At 39.9% G+C, this 22,393-nt stretch overlaps 1 protein-coding gene across 3 annotated transcripts; it reads right to left on the reverse strand.

Moving 5' to 3' along the window:
- Positions 1-804: 804 nt before the first annotated feature.
- slc6a13 (solute carrier family 6 member 13) lies at positions 805-21,491 on the reverse strand. 3 transcript variants are annotated; one of them, XM_026175300.1, is made up of 16 exons: positions 18,289-19,562; positions 17,945-18,060; positions 13,866-14,075; positions 13,149-13,283; positions 12,408-12,548; positions 11,396-11,477; positions 11,028-11,160; positions 10,533-10,667; positions 5,956-6,059; positions 5,658-5,782; positions 4,218-4,330; positions 3,846-3,983; positions 3,284-3,386; positions 2,939-3,039; positions 2,586-2,756; positions 805-1,788 (listed from the first exon to the last, which is right to left on the reverse strand). In XM_026175300.1, the coding sequence occupies exons 2-16, from the start codon at positions 17,949-17,951 to the stop codon at positions 1,624-1,626; spliced, it is 1,863 nt and encodes a 620-aa protein (XP_026031085.1). In that variant the 5' UTR covers positions 17,952-18,060; positions 18,289-19,562; the 3' UTR covers positions 805-1,623. The 3 variants fall into 3 exon arrangements, with proteins under 3 accessions (XP_026031085.1, XP_026031087.1, XP_026031086.1); XM_026175302.1 differs by lacking the exons at positions 17,945-18,060; positions 18,289-19,562 and adding an exon at positions 19,638-21,491; XM_026175301.1 differs by lacking the exon at positions 18,289-19,562 and having other exon boundaries at positions 17,945-18,150.
- Between the last annotated feature and the right edge of the window lie 902 nt (positions 21,492-22,393).

A 22,393-nucleotide genomic window follows, 5' to 3' on the forward strand; every position in this document is an offset into this window, starting at 1 on the left:
AAACAGAGTTTAAGTGGGTTGATCTGTAGAAATGTAACCAGTCTTTGTATCCTGAAGCATTGGTTACTAAAACACCTTGTGTAGTAATGTTTTTTGTGACTTTTTTTTTTTACCAATCCTGAGAGAACACCTCAACTGTTGGTGGATAAACAATGTGGTTCTCCTCTGTATACATTAAGCAGATTAATTTAAGCCCAGAGGGGTTTGTGAGCTGTGCGATCATGTGACACTTTCCTGCACTCAGTCTGCAGCAGACGGCTGTTAAATTTAATGAAGCAGCCAGAATGAGATTCACTGAACATTAGAGATGTCCACAACAGAAGAAAATGCTTCCTTAGAAAGCAGACAGTCAAATGTAAATTCTTTGCCACTGTGTAACAACAGTGTTTACATTGTCACGTTACTCTGCCACAGGCAAATGAGATGTCAACCCACTTTCAAATAACGGAAGTAAATCTTTGCGTAATGTTGCTGTTGCCATCATATGGTACAGTACTGTGCAAAAGTCTTGAGTCACCCCATCGTTTCTTTATACTGTTGATTTTTTTAGCGGTTGATCTCCAGGCTTTCTGAAGATGGTTTGCTTTTTCATTCATTCATCCCAATTCTTAGACCTGACTATTTTTGAAGGAATGTTTTTTTTTAATATATGACCTGTTTAACACTGACCTGTGAATTATTTGCAAAAACCTAAGTTGCCCAACTCCAGGTATTAACCGGTGTTGTGTCTACACACAACAGACAACTTAGCGAAAAATTCACTTTGAATTGTATCTTTAGGCACTTTACTAGCTGCCTGTTGCAAAAACAGTATTGTCATAGAAAGAGTATTTTTGCACCAACAAGGTGATTCCTAAAAACCTATTACGTGGAAACCTAGCATAGCTTAGAATGGTGTGCAATTTGTACTTAAAAAATTTGAGGAAACAGAACAAGTGGCCAAAAAAGAAGGAGCATGGTATGGGTCTGCATTTCAACCATCGGTACTGGGAATCTTGTCAAAAATGATGGAATTATGAAAGCAAAAAAGTACTATCAAATTTTCACCCACCATGTAATACAATCTTGAACATGTCTGATTAGTAGTAATCCCAAACACACTGTCAATACAGTAAAAATGTACCTGGACAGAAAAACACACAGTGGAACACTAATAGTCAAGGATTGGCCTCCACATAGGCAACATTACTGAGGCAGTGTGGGATCATCTTAACAGAGAATGGAACAAAAGACAGCCAACAGCCAAAGAACATCTAAATGTCCTTCTGGAAGCCTGGAGAACTATTCCCAAAGGTTACTTTTTGCCTCACATGCTCTATTACCATGTATGGTTGCATGTTTCAGTAGATCACTGCACCCATTTCACATTTTGCTAGCAAAATATAAAGAAATGAAGGGCAGCTCAGGATATTTGCACAACACTGTGTACTGAAGACAACATGCAAAGAAGAAAGTTCCAGCAGCCAATAGCAGGTGAGCAGACTGTAAAAGTCTGCATACATGTCTGTTTTCACCAGCTTATCTTGTGAGGTAATACAGAGAGAACAGTGATGGGGCCAGTCACTGAGAGCCTCACAGTGACAACTGACCTCTAAATAGACTCCGATTCCAATCCTCAAACTTCTAGCAATGAGACTCCTTTTCACCAACAGGGACGTAGCCATCTCGAGAGGGAGGTGCTTTCTGATGGAGGCTTTCACCGTCTGCTGCAAAGATGGCATGGAGTGCCTCCTGCTCCTGCTTTGTCTTTGGTAACTCAGTGGAAGGAGTGCTTAGAAGAACAAAACGCTGTGAACAGAAAATTGATTAAAAAACAAAGCATGTCAGTGATATGATGTCTGACAAACTGATTGATTGTTCTTCAATTTCTAATAAACCTTTTTTTAACTTAAAGACATTCATTATGATTTTGAAACTTGAACTCTGTGTGTCTTGTTTCTCTCCCTCTCTCTCTGTGCCATCATTTCATTTCACCCAGTTATTTGGATTTTCCGTATTACCACCTCTTTGGATTCATCTTGTTGCCTGCTGGAATGATCTCAGTGGGATTTGCAATGGATTCATTTCATCTCTGCCTTGCAGGACTAGTTGTCATTTATCTGTAAACTCATTAAAAGGTACTCTTGCTCATTTACCTGCTTGCTTGTGTCTGCATTTGGGACATGGTTTTGGGAAGGTGGGGGCATGGTAAGTTACGATGTTTTCCTGCTGAAAACCTGGAACAATATTCTTATTTGGTGAATACCTTAACCAACAGAAGATAGAAGTTCCCTTTATTCACTTAAGATAACGGTGTATATAAATAAATATATTCAAATATTGTGATGAATTCTATGGCAGCTGCCAATTTCAGACAATAGAAATAGTGAACGGATGATCCAGAACTTTTTCAAAGTAAAGCAAAAAGGAAATGCTCTTGAGATATGTATACATACTTCTGTAACAAAGAAGCAAACAAATTGAACTATTGTTCATTCAAAAATACTGAATTATGACGAATCTGACTGGTTTTGTTTCTGTGGTTCAATCTTTAAGGTGCCAGTTTTTTCATATGCACAGAAAAATCCAAACAGTTTCGGACTTACTTCTCTCAGTGTTCCTGGGGTATTGTACAGTTTGAATGCCATACAAAGGGGTATGCAAAGCATGGAGGACAGAGCCAGGATCCAGCCGATCCCATCCGCCCACAACGGGTACACATAATCATTGTTGTACTTCAAAGGTGAGTACTTGATTAAGGCAAAGGCAAAGGTTCCCTGTGTGAAGTATGATAACACTGATAAACAACTGACATTTAATACACCAGTGAATACTTTGACTGTATAATTTTGGTATCATCTTAAGATATTAGCCCAGTTTTATTGACATGTATTTCTAATTTTGACCAGCAGAGGTTGCTCTACTTTCAGAAGAGAACTGTTAATAAAGCAAAACTCACAAAGCATGTTGCAGGAGTGAAGAAAAGCCAGCAGTATTTAATGGCAGGGCCGGGGCGATAGCCAATCATATCCTCAATGTTATCATAGAAGCGATCTGCCCCTGTGGTCAGAGGAAAGTTGGATCAGTGTCAAGATTCCCCCTGACCAGTAGAGAGCTTAAAAACCCCAGCACACTATTATTTTAATAAAACAAGTTGCAGTTATTTTCAACTAGTAATGATCATTTCTTTAATTCCTTTGAACTCAAACCATCAATCTACACCTTTCATTTTATGGATGGTCTCTATTAGCAAATTAAGCACTGAGCATTTTTAAGTTCCGACAGTCTTAAATAACAAACTCACCATAAACCCAACCGATGCAAACTGTCTGAAAAATGGCTACGAAGAGCAGGCACATCCCACTGGCTGCATAGTAGTCAAAGAGTTGGAAGACATACATGCCTCCCTGTGGGTACAGACAGACAGACAGACAGACAGACATGAGTTCACAAGTGTAAGATAAAACAAATGAAACACAACCTGCATGACGCAAAATATTGCTTTCAGGTCATTTATCCATTATGTGCTTGGATTTTACTAAAGTGGAAACAATTTGCCAACAACAAAAGTTATTCACAGTTGGCTGTGTCACAGCATGATTTGTGCCAAGTGACTGGATATGAAGGAATTTTAATAGGTTGCTAAAGAGAAGCTACAGTAGGTGAACTCAGGCACTTTAAATGAGTTTGGCAGACTGCTTGGCGACAGTCTGACTTAGGAAAAAATCATAAAAAAAAAAACCCAAACAAAATGCCCCAGTAAGTACTTCACTTAAATTCACAAGACCATGGATTGGTAGCATTTATGCTCAGTATCACTTTGAAATTATGTATGTATTAAAACTGAAAGAATTGCACAAACTAACCTCTGTCAGCATGATGAGGCCCAGGAAGAAGGATACTATTGCTACTGCCAGGATGAAGAGTTCCCTGCGGTTTTTACGGCGGAAGACGGAAGGATACATATCCACCACGGCTGTGACCAGGCTCTCCACACATACAAACTAATCAGGAAAAAAGCCAAAGTTATGAGATGTGCGTACTTTTTGATGTTGTGTACTGCATTTGTGTATGCATGTGCACAGACCAGCTGTTAATAAAAAGGTACTGAGCAACTGAGGAAAAATAGCAGAGCTGTACAAAGGCTACTAGTTGGGATTGTGTTCATATGACTATTATTTGAATTTTCTTTTTGTATGTGTTCTTGTGTGGGTTATTTTGCTACATGCTGGCCTCACCTGGCTGTCCAGTCCTAGAAATACAATCATAATGAAGAAGAAGCAGGCCCACAGAGGGGAAAAAGGCATCATGGTCACAGCTCGAGGATAGGCAATGAAGGCTAAACCTGGACCTGTCGTACACAGAAATCCCACTGAAGTTAGAATTTGTGTTTTTCTTTTCAATCAAGCACATATTTTGATATAATACTGACATGTTCAGTTCAACTGTCTGCGCTTTAGAAAATTGTATTCTGCCATGCATTGATTCACACCCAATAAACATCCTGCAGTACTGATCAATACACCGTATCTTTATATATACATCTATATGGATACATGAAAGCTCTGTGTGTTCCTCAAACTCGGGCCCTCTACAAACCGCCTGGGAGTTGGAGGTTCTGCACAGTATCTAAGCTTTTCCTAGGACTTTGCTCTTCTGGACGGAGACCCTTTGATGTTGTGCCTGTTGATTACCACTACATCTGGTTGGTTGCCAGCATCTGGAACTCAAAGACTGCAACACAGGACCTTTTCTCCTTGGTAGTGTCTCCTATCGGGACTTGGGGACATCTAGTCTATATTGTGCACAGATGTCCCTGTACACTATCCCAGCTGGGATATACTGCATCAACTTGCATCTTACATCCTGCTATTATATGTTGGATAGTCTTCACGACACCTTTGTACGGTCTGCAACTTGGGTCCTGTTGTCTATGGTGGACTCCTGCCTCTATGGATCTGATGGTATCTGTCAGAGGTACAGGCCAAGTTGGGGCTTGGTGGTCCATGACGGTTCCTCTTCTTGTTCCAATCACTGTCTGTCTTCAGCTGCCTCAGATCTCAACAGGGGCTGGGGGTGGGGCACTTATCTTCATCCTGCACTGTGACTCTGACACTCACTAATCCTCACCCCTTCCTCTATTCATTGTTCATAGTGCCTCAGGATTTTGGAGACCTCAGTGTATTGTGAGCAGTTTTTGTGTCTTGACATCAGAGGCATTTATCTCCTTATGTGGCTAGCTTATTATTCCAGAATTGAAATGAATTATGTCAATAGTGCTCAATACACCTCCCACTGTGCTATAGGCTCTGGATCTTCACCTTCAATAGTAGCTGTCTTCAACTGCTACAAACGCTATTGCACTCCCATGTATTGCATATGACCTCTCAGTTGGATTAGTAGCTTTACATCAATTCCACATTGTAAGTCCTTGTCCATATTAGCTTTGTTCCACTACCCACATCAGTATTTACTGGTTTCTCAACCCCTGGCATGGACCTTGATGTACAAACCTATCTTATCTATCTATCTATCTATCTATCTATCTATCTATCTATCTATCTATCTATCTATCTATCTATCTATCTATCTATCTATCTATCTATCTATCTATCTACCTACCTACCTACCTACCTACCTACCTACCTACCTACCTACACAATATAAGAACTACAAACCAGATTCAGCCACTTCTGAGATGGGCACATTTTGCTCGTTGGACATGAAGCCCAGGATGGAGAAGATGGCAAAGCCCGCAACAAAACTGGTACCACTGTTAAGGAAACAGAGGGCCACACAATCCCTGCAAACAGCACAACAAGAATATAGTCACTGAAAATAAATTGTTGAAAATATTACTGACATTACATGGAACAGAATTACTTGATATGCTCACATATATATATATGAGTGTAAAGCGTCTTTTGTCACTGGACAAAAGACGGAGAGAAAGAGAGAGAGAGAGAGAGTCATTACCTGTAGCAGTTGTTGTTATATTTGTTGTAGCTTCCTAGGGCAGTGAGGCAGCCAAGACAGATGGCGAATGAGAAAAAGATCTGAGTTCCAGCATCCATCCATACCTTTGAACAGAAATGAAACCAGATGAGGAAAGAAATACATTTTTAAAGACTCTTTAAAAAAAAAAAGGATAAACTCAGACAGAAAAAGAAAAAACGAATGTTTATCAGCTTTCTACGGTGTTGTGAAAAATATTTTCCCCTTCATCATTTCTTTCTTGTTTTTGATTTTAATATTTGTCATATTTTCATGTTTCAGACGATCAAATACAGTTTAATATTACAAAGCGCAGTTTTCAAATGATGATTTAATTTATTAACGAAAAAACCCAGTCTAACCAAACCTACCCTGTATGAAAAAAATGGGATGACCTTAAGAGAATATATTTCCAACAGAATAATCAGATGTCCTTGACAACCAAAGAAAATACAGACAAGTTTACACATTATTTTGGTTTGCATATTTCTGTGTTCCTGAAAGGCTCAGTCCAGTTTGAATGTTTGGAAACAGACTTCAATCCATAACATTAAGCAAGAACTACATTCGCTGTTATTTTGTTTCTTTCTTCTGCTTCGAATTAAAAGAAACCTTTAACACCCACCCATAAAATTCTCTTTGCCCTCTTATCCAGTTTGCAGGAGCAGTTGACACTGGACAAAAGGCCAGATACAGCCCCACCAGATCACTGTGTGATCAGGGTAAGATAAGATTGTTTTGCACAACGGCAGCACCACACCCAAAAATGCAAATAGTGAACTCAGTCTTCGAAACCTCCCATGTCCCTTTTAATTTTTGAAAAAAGTCTAGAAAAGTACTGCTACTATCTCTGAAATCTCTTCTCACCCCACAACCCTGACATGAGTTTCCTAGTAAAGCCATTTCCACATCTAAGGCACAAAGCAGAGCACTCTTGGAACACTCACTCACACTTCAACATGTAAATGAGATTTCTCTTTCTAATTGCTTTTCTGGTAAAATGCTCCCACTGCACTGAGGCATTTTTCAAGGTAGCTGGCAGCCGGGACTGAAGATCTGACTGACAGTAACTCTGGACACATCATTACAACCAAAGGCAGATATTTTGAACTCTTAAACGCTTTACACTCAGCCTTGTCTAGGACTGCATACACGTGGCTTGTGTTCATTCTCTAAAGGACAATGAAGGAGGGGTGGGGCGAGTGTTTGGAATTCAAACAAAAGCAAGCACAAAGGGAACTGCAAGTGTCCTTGTTACCACCCATATTCCCAACCCACTCTCATGTGATTGTTAAAACGGTTTAAAGCAACCAGTTGTTTAGTTAGTTTAAAGGCACAAAAATGAGACAGGATTCAGTCCCTCATCATAAACCAGGGGTGGGCAACTCCAGGCCTCGAGGGCTGGTGTCCCTGCAGGTTTTAGATGTGTCCTTGGACCAACACAGCTGATTTAAATGGCTAAATTAGCTCCTCAACTTGTCCTGAAGTTCTCCAGAGGCCTGGTAATGAACTAATCATGTGATTCAGGTGTGTTGACCCAAGGTGAGATATAGAAACCTGCAGGACACCGGCCCTCGAGGCCTGGAATTGCCCACCCCTGTCATAAACCTACAATAACTGGCTTTATCTTTTAGCTGTTCAATGATCCTCCAGCTAGTCCTTAAGTGTGTCAGTCTTCTGCGTGAAGCTAAAAAGGGAAACTTTTCTCAATTTGGTAATGTCTCAATGCCAAGAGAAACATATTTTCTATCTCTTTTTTTCAGACAGACAGGATGATGGGTGGAGTAACTGTGTTAGCTTTAGGTGGATGGATGAGTACATAAAGTCAAATTCTAAACATAGAATGCAAATTTGGCCATTCAGTAACAGCCTTCAAAGCTTTATTGTTTTAATTGTGTTGCTCGATACTGAGCTTGCTGGGATGTTCCTTTTTGCTTTTTTTGAGCAACCACCCCAATGTGGCTAGTGACTTTATGAGGCCATAAAAGTGAACAACACAAAGTAACAGTGCACTCAATTCAAAATCTTAAGTGCTGTATCCGGTGTTTGCTTTTGACAAATCTGAAAAGCTTTTCTTAAGAGCAAAAAGGCAAAGCAGTGAAAATCTATCTGAACCTGAAATCACATCTTTGCCTATGGGATGGATCAAACAGTCATGCTGACAATTTCTCGTAAACAGTGGTGACTTTCCAAGAAATTACAAATGTACAATACAACAAAAACGTTAAAGATGATTCAGTACATATGTTTAGAAATTTTTGGTGTTAAAAGCTGCCAGTCTCACAGTGAACCATTAAGTACATGATCAGGCCAACCGTCTACGAAAGGTCTGGGAGTTGAAGGTTCTGCATAATATCTTAGCTCTTCCTAGGACTCTCTGATGTTGAGCCTGGAATCTGTTGAAGCTGTTCTTCCAGTTTTGGGGTTACAACTCTTAATGTTCCTGTAACTACTGGAAATGCTTTGGCCTTATTTTCCATATCTGTTCCAGTTGTTCCTTCAGGCTCTGGTACTTCTCTATTTTCTCGTGTTTCTTCTTCCTGATGTTGCTGTATGCTGTAATTGTCACGTCTATCACAACTATGTCTGTGAAGGTTCTCAGTCATCCAGGTCATCGTAGTCAAAGGAGCTTGCAAAGAAAAGCGTCTGGACTTCTTTAAGTTGCTTGAAGACGTTTCACCTCTCATCCGAGAAGCTTCTTCAGTTCTAAGGTCAAATGGTGGAGAGTCCCAGATATAAACCTAGTGGGAGTGACCCCCCACAGAGGGACAAAAGGACCCCCTGATGATCCTCTAATCGCCTGAGCCAAGGTGGGAAACTGGGCGTGGGTCCCAATCAGCCAGAGTTTCGGGTGTGTTCATTGTGAAACCTGGCCCCACCTTATCATGCGAATTCCTGAGGTCAGATGGCCCAGGATGTGAGTGGGCGTTAAGGCGTCTGGGAAGGGATCTCAAAACTGGATTATAGATGGCAGAGAGTTGGTGTCGTAAACCCCCGCCTCTGTTCAAAGATGGTCGCTCACAGTGGACATAGATGGCTTCTTTCACTCCTCTTTCAAACCATCTGTCCTCTCTGTCCAAAATGTGAACATTGGCATCCTCGAAAGAGTGTCCTTTATCCTTAAGATGCAGATGGACTGCTGAGTCTTGTCCTGTGGAGGTGGCTCTTCTGTGTTGTGCCATGCGCTTGTGAAGTGGCTGTTTGGTCTCTCCAATGTAGAGGTCTGAGCATTCCTCGCTGCACTGTACAGCATACACCACATTGTTAAGTTTGTGTTTTGGCGTTTTGTCTTTCGGGTGAACCAGTTTCTGTCTGAGCGTGTTGCTGGGTCTGAAATACACCGGGATGTCATGCTTGGAGAAAACTCTCCTGAGTTTCTCCTGTATTTCAGACCCAGCAACACGCTCAGACAGAAACTGGTTCACCCGAAAGACAAAACGCCAAAACACAAACTTAACAATGTGGTGTATGCTGTACAGTGCAGCGAGGAATGCTCAGACCTCTACATCGGAGAGACCAAACAGCCACTTCACAAGCGCATGGCACAACACAGAAGAGCCACCTCCACAGGACAAGACTCAGCAGTCCATCTGCATCTTAAGGATAAAGGACGCTCTTTCGAGGATGCCAATGTTCACATTTTGGACAGAGAGGACAGATGGTTTGAAAGAGGAGTGAAAGAAGCCATCTATGTCCACTGTGAGCGACCATCTTTGAACAGAGGCGGGGGTTTACGACACCAACTCTCTGCCATCTATAATCCAGTTTTGAGATCCCTTCCCAGACGCCTTAACGCCCACTCACATCCTGGGCCATCTGACCTCAGGAATTCACATGATAAGGTGGGGCCAGGTTTCACAATGAACACACCCGAAACTCTGGCTGATTGGGACCCACGCCCAGTTTCCCACCTTGGCTCAGGCGATTAGAGGATCATCAGGGGGTCCTTTTGTCCCTCTGTGGGGGGTCACTCCCACTAGGTTTATATCTGGGACTCTCCACCATTTGACCTTAGAACTGAAGAAGCTTCTCGGATGAGAGGTGAAACGTCTTCAAGCAACTTAAAGAAGTCCAGACGCTTTTCTTTGCAAGCTCCTTTGACTCTATCACAACTACATTTTATGCTTCTTGTTAACCATCTCTATATATGCTTGGTTGCCAGCAGCTGGAACTCAAAGTCGTCATCTTAATATATTCACAGATACTCTGTTGTTTAATCCTGCATTGTGGCTCTGACACTCACTAACCCTCACCCTACTTCTTATTATTTTTCATAGATTCTTAGGATGCTGGACTTTGACTGGGGACCTCTGCATTGTGAGCAGGTTTTAAGTCAGTTTATATCAAGTTTCTCTCCTTAACCCAAATTTTATTAGCTTGTCTCTCAGATGCCACAGTCTTGCCAAATTAGCAGATGGATCAGTCAGTACTTGTCTAGTGGAACAGATGAAAGGCTGTGTTTCCCAGATTTGATCTGCATGCCTGGACATATGTTTTTCTGACAAGGTGAACCACTGTTCACCACCTCAGCACAAGTGTATTGTTTTTTTTTAACTTACTTGGGGGTCAGACAGTCGATTGATGTCGGGGTAAAGGTAGAAGTGGATTCCAATGGAGGCGCCTGGCAGTGTTACTCCTCTGATCAGGAGAACCAGGAGCATTACATACGGAAAAGTAGCTGTGAAGTAAACTACCTGGAAGGAAACAACATTTTCTTGTGATTCTAACATCTTTTATAACAATTCCTACCATTCTATTTTTTTGATTTCAATTAAACGTATTATTTTCTCTCTTTTTTTCCAAAATGTGACTTCTTTAGTCTGCAAAAATTTCAAATATGAAAAAAAAGTAGAATATCTTTCGTAGCATTAAGCAGTGCAGATTTTCATTATATGAGTTTGGTTAAACGCAAATCTTTGTTTTTCATTTATTACAAACAACAAAAGACTGGCAGAAGATTGGTATTTAATGGTGCACATCAATAACACAGATGCTGTTCTAACTGTGAATGTTTAGCACGGGAGGGTTTATTATTATTATTTTTCTTTTTTTACCTTGCCTGTGGATTTCACTCCCTTCCATACACAGAAGTAACAGATTACCCATGCAAAGGCAAGACACAGAGCCAGATCCCAGTTCAGAGAACCAATGTGGTCAATACCTGAAGATATTCTCAGTACTCTGCGCCTAAATCGAAAACATACGCACAGGAGAAAAACTAATTATCATACCTAATGTACTGATACAAACCCTTAGGAACCAGAAGCTAAGAGTTAAAAAGCAGAGAGAAACAAAAATAAGACAACTTTGAACAAGTAGTTTGACCTAATTTAATCCAAACCTCTAGAAGACATTTTTTGTTTAGTAAATCTGTCGGTATGTAAGGTCATTTGAGGACATGGTCAAACAAAAGGACACTTACTCCCAGAACTCAATGACAGGAGAGGTGGTGTTCTCATGGTGATTGATGGAGGTATTCCCCTTCTGCAATGGCATACAGGAATCTTGAATGAAGGACAGACAAAAAGACATTCAATCCTGTGAAGAAATCCAAGCGTTCTCCAAGGTTTCCAAGTTACACACAGGCAAGACAAACAAGTGCCGACACTGAGACAGACAGAAACAGTTTTCCTGCAGCATTCACTCCCTTTATTCAAAAATATGGGAAAAAAATCACAAAAGGACGTTTTATCTGCGTCCCTAAAAGTAGTCTTTAGAGACCTTTAGAGATGCTGACCTAGGTATCCTTGATTAAAGATTACACCAATAGTATGTGCAGCACCGGCAAAAATTTTCGGCACTTCACATGCTAAAATTCTTAAACATCGTAATTCAGTTGGCAGTGACTCCAAACATACAGATACAGATGCCAAAGAACTGTCAGTGACAAGAAGAACAAAGAGTCTGCCCCTTCCACTCCTCCTGTGGTTTACATGGATATTAACTGTTCTGAAATGTTGCATATTGTGTATGACAGGTTGTCTACACTTGAATACAAAAAATTGTATGACAGAAAGGACCAATCACAGAAATTCCATGAGGTATTATAATTGGCTGGTTTCTATGATCTTAACCAACATAAAAATGATCAGCATCCCTTTTTCTCAGTTTATTGTATCACAATTGTGTTCATTTATATATGTATTTATCTATAGACAGCCTACAGAGAGGGCTTTTCAACCAATCCAAACTGCCCGACATGGATGACACTGTGTGTAGGTCACATTTGCTGCTTTTGTCTATTGAGAATAAAAAGATGCTCTTCCATTATTGTTCATAGTGACAGTGTAAGATACTTGAATATTGTATTTATGTATTGTGTTAGAATATGGTCATTAAAGAAATTTACCCTATGTGGACAGCAAAGTCATAAACACCAATAAGAATTTTCTTAAGTTTATATGATAAGCAGAGATACAAAATCTTTGTCTTACTTGTGTTCCAGCTATTGTTGCAGGATGCCCAGGGCAGATCCCAGGTGAAGGAGTGGAACAGAAAGAAGATGGCCCAGGCTAACACAATAATGTAGTAGATGTTCAGCAGAGCAACAATTACCTGGCTGCCATAACCCAGGCCTGAAACAGAAAACACGCTTTTGGTGATAAGCAATAAAATACCACTATTACCAATCCTTTGACTTGATTGGTCAGGCCAGTTAGGTCATTATTTTTCCGCAGTACCTGTCGCTGAACCAACATACAGTCAGGTAACTGTGCAAATGTATTGTTTAGTGTAGTTCCACAGAGGCGTACTTTAATATTGTCACATTCTTGTGACATGTACTAGTCGAAGCACAGCTGGAGATGTACTGAATCTGTTTTTATCACTTGTTAACAGCAGCCTGTAAACACTAAAGCTCCACTGAAGCTAATTGTGCTGTGTCTGATGTGATCCACCCAAAGTTGTCAGTTCAAGTAAGGAAAAAGTTTCAGTTACATGACTGTTTCCTTCACTCGACCCTGCACAACTTGCAATCCCCTATATCCATTTACTTTGTACTGTATCTTTTTTCAGTGTTGTTCTACATTTTTGTTAGGAATACTCTGTAGTTCACAAGCAGCTGCTGCAGACACATTTACATTTAACACGTGAATTAGACAAATGTATCCATGTATGGTACTGTTAACACCATAAAATATCCATAAAATGATTTCTTGGGAACACAAGTTGATTACCTTCAAACAAAGGGCAGATTTTCCTCCAGCAGGTAATGCCTCCCTCACTGGTGTACTGACCCAACGCTGTCTCCAGGAAGAAGACAGGGATCCCACAAGCAAACAAGAAGATGAGGTATGGTATAAAAAAGGCACCTGTACACACACAGATTGAAGGAAAAGTTGACTAAGTTGTTTTCAACATGTCCTCGAGCAATGTGGTGCAGTTAGGACTGCTGCATCTTGAAGTTATTGTACACATACTGCAAGGTAAGGTTGCAAAAAAGTTTCTAGTAAAACATCCTGCTCCAAAGTTATTTTGCTAGAAGTTAAGCATGAATTGGCTCATTCTTCATATTTTTAAAGGATTTAACAAGCCTGGCCTACTTATTCACTATTTTATTGATTGTCTTGGAATTTCACACGTTAGCTCATGTATTTTTTTTCTTTCAACGCTAATGCATACGATAGTAATTATCAAAAATGATAATTAATCCAACTTTCAAGCAAAGCACTTGCAGTTTATCAGTTTAATTTGCATGCTAGGTGGACTACTCTTTCCAAAGGAAAGGAAATGATGCATAAAGTCTACTACATCTACTAATCTGAAGTGTCTTGTGGCTGTAATCTTGCCACCAGACCCCGATGCAGTGTATGACTATGTAAATGCAAAAATAAACTAAAGATATCTCAAGATAACGAGGTAACGAGCAAAAAACGTTCATTGGCGACACTCACCTCCTCCATTCTTATAACAAAGGTAAGGAAAACGCCAGACATTCCCAAGGCCAATAATTTCTCCTGCCACGGACAGAATAAACTCAACCTTGTTGCCCCATTGTCCCCTTTCTGTCATCTTCTCCTCTGTACTGGGTACAATGTCCAGCGGCCTGCTGTGCCCATTAGAAGCTTCCACCTTGGACGTGTTTTCCATATCGTTTGATTGACCTAAGAAATTGAACATAACATAGTGTCAGGATTTGTTTTAAAGGCAGAGAATAAAGCTTTCATTCAGAAGGCATTTATGGCTTGTCCAATTTCAGTAGAGCTTAAAGGTAGATTGCTGAAAAACGTCATGCATTATTTGTCCCAGTCACTCTCATTTCAATTCAACCATGACAGCAGTTCGTACAGACTGAACTTTTTTGTCTATAAAATTAACACGTTTGATTGCTTCATAAAAAGTGTTTCTATACATTTGTGATGATACGCAGCTGCAACAATTCTGACTGAGATTTGTTTCTGCATTTTTATCCGTGAAAATGTTTGCATTCAGGATAATGCACCAACAACCTCAACAGGAGATTAAGCAATTTCAGGACCTTGGGTAGTTCTTGGTGAACATTTATATGATGTGCCATCTATTATTGTATTTACAAAAGCCAAAATGTATGCCATCTTTTTTGTGCGTTGAATGAGGTCAGCAATTACTTGAGGTTATGTGACCACATTAGAAGTTGGTCAGGACCTCTGCCAAACCCTGTTTTGGGGCCAGCACTACTGAAAGAATTTCTCTCTATGGAGGAAACAGACAGCTCACTGACTGTGCTCACTCCTGTCAGGTTGCATTAACAGGCTTCTCACAGTCCGTCTGTTACCCCTTTTTCCTCTCTCTGGAACACATTATGGTCACTGCTGCAGTCCTGCATCCTTCTGCAGGAAACACGCTCACACTAATCCGATTACAAAAATGCACCAATTCTTTTTTCACCCCAAACATCCACACAAACACAAGTTACATGTAGTGTGACCTAGTTTAACAGGAGTAGTTTCTCCATGTTTTCTATGTTTACTTCTGAAAACAGCACGGGGGATAGAAGGTTCATTTATCACAAAGCCTTGTGTGAAGCCATCTTCAGGAATTCGCTCCTGCTGATAAAGGGCAGAGGTGGAGCACAAAAGTGACTTTGTATGTGATGTGTACATAGGGATGGAGGTTAGAACCACTTTAGGAGCCAAAATCTCAGCGGCAGAGCCAAATTGTGGCCGAGGTAAAAAATAGAGCTCTTGTTTTCGGAAGCTACTTGGTGGGAATGAAGGCTCAGTTCAACAAAAGTGGAGTGGCCTTGCAGCCAGATCACAGTTTACCTCCCCTTTTCACAGTTTCTCTGTGGGCCAAGTGCCTCACTTCAAAAAGCATAATTTTAATAGGCTCTAAAAGATCGAACTTACAATAGCCTCTCCTTGCTGAAATAGTAGGTATTCACACACGTTCAATACAGGACATCAGAGAAGAGGCACACTGTGAGAAAATGTGCCAAAACTGGGAACAAGCTCATGGAGGCAAAAAGGACCTTCTTCCTAGGAAACGGAGCCAACATTTCCTCTTTCTGAAACATAATGGGCTGACTGAACCACTGAGTGACCGACAGACTGAGCTACTGAATGACTGGCCGACTGACTGAAGGTTAGGCTGACTTTGTGGTCCAGTACTGTATTGTAAATACATCAAAGTCGGTAAATAATTATTGTAAACTAAATTTTTAGTATTCAAAATGTTGCCTGATAAGTAGGGCTATATTATAAGATCTGGGTTTTGTGTCCTTATAATAGGATTCTGAACTGAGTCAAAAAATATTCACATATAGGTGAATTCACAGGGCTATTATTTTCAAATCCAAAATCTGACTGACTTAATTTTGAGTGGGTAACACTGTGAACATAAATACTGTAAATCTATAAGGAAATTAGCCTGTGGAAAGAAGTTAAAAAGTTTACTTGTAATGGTTGTGCACAACTTGATCATTGACGTGCAAATTGTCATGACCACTGATCAACAACCATTGATCAAAGACCATTGATCAGTGGCCTAGTTTAAGTCATTGTGCAAATGTACTGTTTATAAGGTTGTGAAAACCTGCAGTCAGCTGAGACTGAAGAAGTCACTTGGATGAGTGCCGAAGCGTTCCTCCCACTGAAAACACTACGTTCAGATGAACAGAATTAGCCTTTTGGATATTTGATCTTAAGTGGGCCCAAAGAGTGAAACTACACTTTCCACATTTAATCCCTGAGATTATGAAATAATAAAATTTTTACAATTTACAATTACAATTTTGGCAGCACATCTCAGTTTCTCTACATGATACATGTGTAAAATTACAGAAAAGGTTCCAGTAGCTCACTGACTGTCCCATATTCATAAAACGGACGTTTCTATAGTAGACAGTGAAATATAGCAATTTTTCTGTCATTTAATTGTTTATCTATTACTGAACTGAACATTGGTGCATAATGAATGGCTGTAGGGTAGGTCTTTATCAGCAGTGAAAACTGTAAAGTTTTTTTTTTTTAAAGTTAAGTTTCCAATATTTATACGGTACCTTCTTTAATATTTTGTAAACCCATTCAGCAGGCCGGATTGCAGTCTTTGCCGATCGATTCTGACTATGTTTGACATCCCCTGCTCTAAGTTCAGTGGGACTGTAAACAGTAATGTATTAAAAAAATCTGTTATCACTCAGATAGGCTGGAAGAAAACTCAACAACTTGATCTATGGCAAAGTTATTTCACAATCAACGGGTTATTTTTCCTCCCTCTAAAGCTTAGTTAGGTTGTGTTTTACAAGACTAAAACGGTTGTGTTCAGTGATGTACTCAGAAAGGTGTAGTTTTGGTTCCAGCAGACATAACTTCCATCGATGTCCAACAATCAGACTAAGTTTACACAGTTGCGATTATCCTGTAATTAGGCAACAAGTTCTCGGGTTGATGAATAATCAATTCCGACACCACGTAAGAACACTGAATGTAACGTTTTCTGCTGCAAGCTACAAACTGAACGGTTATGTAACGACACTCATCTTTCACTTTTTCACTAAAGCATATCAGTTTCCACGCCTGCTTGGTTGGAATGGTAGAGGAGTCAACTGGATCCGCGCTCCCTGTCCAGTGCGCGCTCCCGACGCATTGGAAACAAATTCTGTCGGGGATAACTACCTTGGCACGACACCTGCCATAACCTGTTCTCGGAAGAGATCCATTACGAAATAACCGCACACTGCTGTTAGCTAACGGTCGGAGCCTCATTATGTGCAACTTGCTCTGAGTGCACGTGTTAGGAAGAGGAGCCCCGGTCATTATTTGACTGTGAGATGCCAAGAACCAACAGCACGGAGATTTCTCAAGGCTATTTTCCTCACACTTTGTTTTCAGAATCACGTTTTAATACTGAACACCACACTGTCGGTCAGCTGTGTATATTTCCTGTCGTCACTATATCAAATCCTCTCACGCCATCTACTCTAAAATTACACGTTGTAAGTTGCATTGCTTGTATGTGGACACTGGATTTATCGGCCATCAGTTAAATACTGCACGAGAAGTCGTCTCAGAGATAAATGAATAAGCTTAGCCTTTGAGCTAATCAATCAGTTTTTCTGACATTTTGTAATTTTTGATGTTACATCTAAGAAAAAAAATTAATGCTTGATAGACACAATGCAATGAAAAGCACAGCTAGTTAATAAGAATTGCGTTTTAATCAAAAGCTCTTGCTTTAGATGAGAAGTGCATTTAATCAGGTTTTGCAGGCTTTCTTTTTAATGAACAGAACTAATAACTGCAGACAATGAAGGAAACGGCTTGCTGAAAAAATGTTAGTACGTTTTTTTGTTTTTGTCTTTTTACACAGCAGTACTTCATGGACAAATCGGGAACTAGTGCAGAGATCAGGTTAATAAACTAAGTGTCCCAAGAGCTTTCACTAAGCTTCTGTACCAAATAAGTTTGAAGCTTTCTGGAGCAATGACTTCACTTATTTTTTTCATCTGTGAACCCAGAACAATATAAAGTGTTTAATAATCAAAGCTACTCACCTTTCATAGTGTTAAAGTGTGACAGTTTCCAGGAGAGAGCAGATCATATGGAGCTCTGCTGCCGCTTCAGGTTTCACTATATAACACGCTTGTTATATAGTGAAGGGGGCGGAGAACTGAGAAATTGGAAACTTTGGTGAAGCTGAGTGATTTTCCCTCTGCTTTGCCCCATAAGCGCGCGCGCGCACACACACACACACACACACACACACACACACACACACACACACACACACACACACACACACACACACACACACACATTCTCTGCCATCCATTTCTATTCAGACACCCCCAGACTGAAATGCACACACACTGCACACTAGAGGTCTGTGCTGTCTTACCGTGGTGGGATAATTACGTAACCTTTTGACGCGCACATTCTCCCAGGGTCTGTTCTGAGAGCAACTAGTACGGTGGAGACACTGGTTGGACTATGTGGACCATCAGCACACATGTTCAGTCATGTTTGTTACTGGGGCTGGTATGCAGAAATGCATCATGCTTAGAATGTGCAACTTTGAATCATCTGCTCAAACGAATCGTTCTAGTTGTTTCTGCTGTCTCTCTTCAGTATTTTTCTACTCCTGGGAATTAAAATATCCATCCTGCTTCATGAAGTCCCGGCTCCAAAAACACCATTAATTCAGACCACGAAAAAGGAGGCTTTATTCCCTCAATCCTTCTTCACAGTCCCAGAAGCCCATTCAGATTTTTTTTCCCACCACAGGGGTCCAGATCGGTCTAGTTCAAGGCATTTGTTATAAGGTCACAATGCAGAGGATCTGTGTGGAGGTGGAGACAGATTTAAGGACAGAGTTAAGATGTTCTTAACTCCACCCCCACCCCCACCAACCCACTAAACTCCATCTCCTTTGTTCCCCCACTGTTCCATCGTTTTAAAACGTATGCATTATCCATACAAATGAAGCCATCGGTGATTCCCTTTAGTTTCCTCTACTGTGACAAACTGAACACACAGGGCATCTGAAAAGTTGCAAATATGAGCATTGCATTGTAAGTAAAGTTTTTTCAAAGTTACATCAAAAAAGAAAAATACAGAGTATGTAAAGTAGTCAGACAAACAGAGGAAAACACAGAAGAGAAACTTAGAAGTTCAAAAACTCGTCTAAAAAAATAGTTTAACTGCTGTTAACACGTACAGACAGGTATCAGTGGTTTCTAAGCTTTTTTCGCCGCCCATAGGGCCCCTTTCCATAGATAAAAATGCAACTCTGACCTTCACCAAGGTGGAACCACTGCTTTAAATTATTACAACTACTTCATACACTTCTGTAGCAACATGTGTAGACAAGCAAAACCAGGTAAAAGACACTGGAGAGCTCAGCAATGGGCTGCGTTTCCTCGTCTTTTTTTGCTGCTCCCTTAAGTGTGCAGCCACAAATCACAACTCTGATTATCCCCTGTGCCAGAGTTCTTACAGGTTGGAATTCTATATATAGGCTTTATTTTTTATTTCATTTAAAAAATAAAATAAAGCAAAACAAATAATCAACAAATGATATATCCTCGGTATATTTTAAATCTAATGTCAGTTTTGTTCATTTTTCAATCTCACAAAATTAATTCAGTTAGTTTTCTTTTTTTCAGAAGTGTAACTTTAATATATATTTTCATTAATTCAAAATGTTTTTTTATACAACGTTTTAGTTTTTAGTTTAGTTTTTGTTACCTGTAACAAGCTTGCTCTGTGCATTCTCCAGGGTCCATCTGGTCTCCACAGATCAAACAGAAGTGTGCTGGTTAAACCATATGTGTAAACACATCTTGTTTAATGCTTGCTGAGACTATAGGTTAAAATCTAATCCACAGCAGTTTGACTGGATTGGGCGACCTTAAAATGTGTCGGTTAAGGTTAAAAAAAGATGTTATATAGCTATTTACAAAAACGTTTTTTTCCAAGAAGCATTGGGCCAGTCATAAAATACCCACAACTGTAATTCCAATTGATCCAAATGAACTCATTTACCCTCTCTAAAGCAACAAGACAGACATTATTAGGCAATTCACATCAATGTTTGACAGACAACTCTTGCCTCATCCATGATTTTAATGGTGAATAAAGGTGAATGCAAAGATCAAAGTGGCTGCAGAGCAAGGGAGCAAACATAGCAGTTGGTGACTTCCATATGTTTTAAAATAATGATTTTCATCAAAGTATAAAAAAACAACAAAATACCCCATCATATATTGAAATTATATCATTTTGTCTCACTAGTTTTAAGCCTCTCGAAATGAGTGGCTAGGTTTAAAATGGTTTTAAGTTTTTTGGATAACCCACCGATCATTGTCCAAAACACTACACTGGAACCTTCAACATGAAAATGTGTTAGTTTGTTAACTTGCAGAGGAGGAACTGCAACGAGAAAATTATAATCTTATAGACAACAGTGTTCTTTCCTCAGGAGCTGTACAGTTCCCTCCATTCATGGATAAAAATGATCTTGGTCTTTGTATCACACTTGATACCTTTTTAGTTAAATTAAAATACTGCTATATTTTCTGGAGTATGATAAGGACATAAGTAACACAACAACTGAAAACCTCAAACTTAAGAAAACATGTTGCCATAGTGGCCCGACATCCTATTCCGTTATAACACAAAGGACTTTACTGAATAAAAACGTGACGGGGAGAGAAAAACCTGTGCAGACATGCCCTGAAATATGCCTCCGGTTCTTTTACATATTCTTTAATTCTAAATAACCGTTGAATGGAAAATACCCACAAGTGGGAAAAGCCCCGCCCAAGCATAATTTCTGATGTAATTTTTTTTTAATCAGGCCTCCTTGAGTCGCATACACCCTACAAGAAGGCCTGCCTAAGAAGAATTGAGCTACTCCTCAGCCTATCCATCTCCAATCTGTTGTATAAAGTGTACTAGTGTACTTTAAAAATGTCTTGAGCCACCCCTCCTCTTAAAATACTTTCCTGCGAAACTGTTGCAGAGACTTGTTGAAAATTGCAAAGATACATGCAAAAACAGTACATAAGGTCATAGAGCTTAACAGACTTTGTACAGTTCTGACAAGCATGAAAGTCAATATTGGGAATGATCACCTTAGGCACACTTTCCTGCAAAAGTAGTCCGCAGGAATAGTTCTATAGGCATCTTGAGGGGCATTAAAAGATCTTCTTTGGTTGTGGGCTTATTCTGTTCTCTGTCAATATCTCATGATCTCATGCTGCTTCAATAATTGAGGGCTTTGGGGAGGCTAATAGAACATAGAAATCAGATTTGGGTAGAAGACGACAAAACAAATATGTATGTACTATTTCTTAAGGTGTCATAGTGTGTGTTTTTCTATCCAGATATACTTTTAGTGCCCTGACAGTCATTTTGACAAGCTCCCTAACACCATTTCTGAAATGCACCTCAAAACCACGACAGAACTTCCACGATGTAATACAGATGACTGTACACGCTCACTGCTGTATCTCTCTAATGACCTCCTGTGTACATGTTTACAATGACTACTGACAGGGACTAGAAAGAGAGAGAATATTTCTCCTATATTGGCTTCCCTTCATTGGCTTCCTGTCAAATCCAGAATTGAATTCAAAATCCTGCTACTTACATACAAGGTCTTAAATAATCAGGCCCCATCTTATCTTAATGACCTTGTAGTACCATTTCACCCTATTAGAGCACTTCGCTCTCGCACTGCAGGCCTACTTGTTGTTCCTAGAGTATTTTAAAGTAGAATGGGAGGGAGAGCCTTCAGTTTTCTTCTGTGGAACCAGCTTCCAGTTTGGATTCGGGAGACAGACACTATTTCTACTTTTAAGCTTAGGCTTAAAACTTTCCTTTTTGCTAAAGTATAGTTAGAGCTGGATCAGGTGACCGTGAATCCTCCCTTAGTTATGCTACAATAGGTGTAGGCTGCTGGGGGATTCCCATGATGCATGTATTTCTTCTTCAGTCACCTTTCTCACTCGCTATGTATTAACAGACCTCTCTGCATTGAATCATACTTGTTATTAACCTCTGTCTCTCTCCCACAGCATGTCTTTTATCCTGTTTTCCTTCTCTCACCCCAACTGGTCACGGCAGATGGCCGCCCCTCACTGGGCCAAAGTACTTGTTTAAAGGGGGTCATATGATTGCTGGGTTTTTCTCTCTATGTATTATTGTAGGTTCTACCCTACAATATAAAGTGTATTCTTCACTCTATAATAAATGTTGCCACTGATTTTCAGTTACTGGTCATTGGATTGGTTCTTATAGTGCTTTTCCTCTTGAGCACTCAAAGCATTTTACACACCACGGCTCACTCACACAACCACCACAATCATATAGTTGGTTGAGTTTAATTTATAATCACCTCTGTCAATCCTTGATATTTATTATTCACCTTTGTCAGTCCTTGATCCTTGATAATTTAATATTAAGTGATTTGTATATATTGTGCTATTTCTTAAATCTGT

Source organism: Astatotilapia calliptera, chromosome 7 (assembly GCF_900246225.1).
Source record: "Astatotilapia calliptera chromosome 7, fAstCal1.2, whole genome shotgun sequence".
NCBI lineage: Eukaryota > Metazoa > Chordata > Actinopteri > Cichliformes > Cichlidae > Astatotilapia > Astatotilapia calliptera.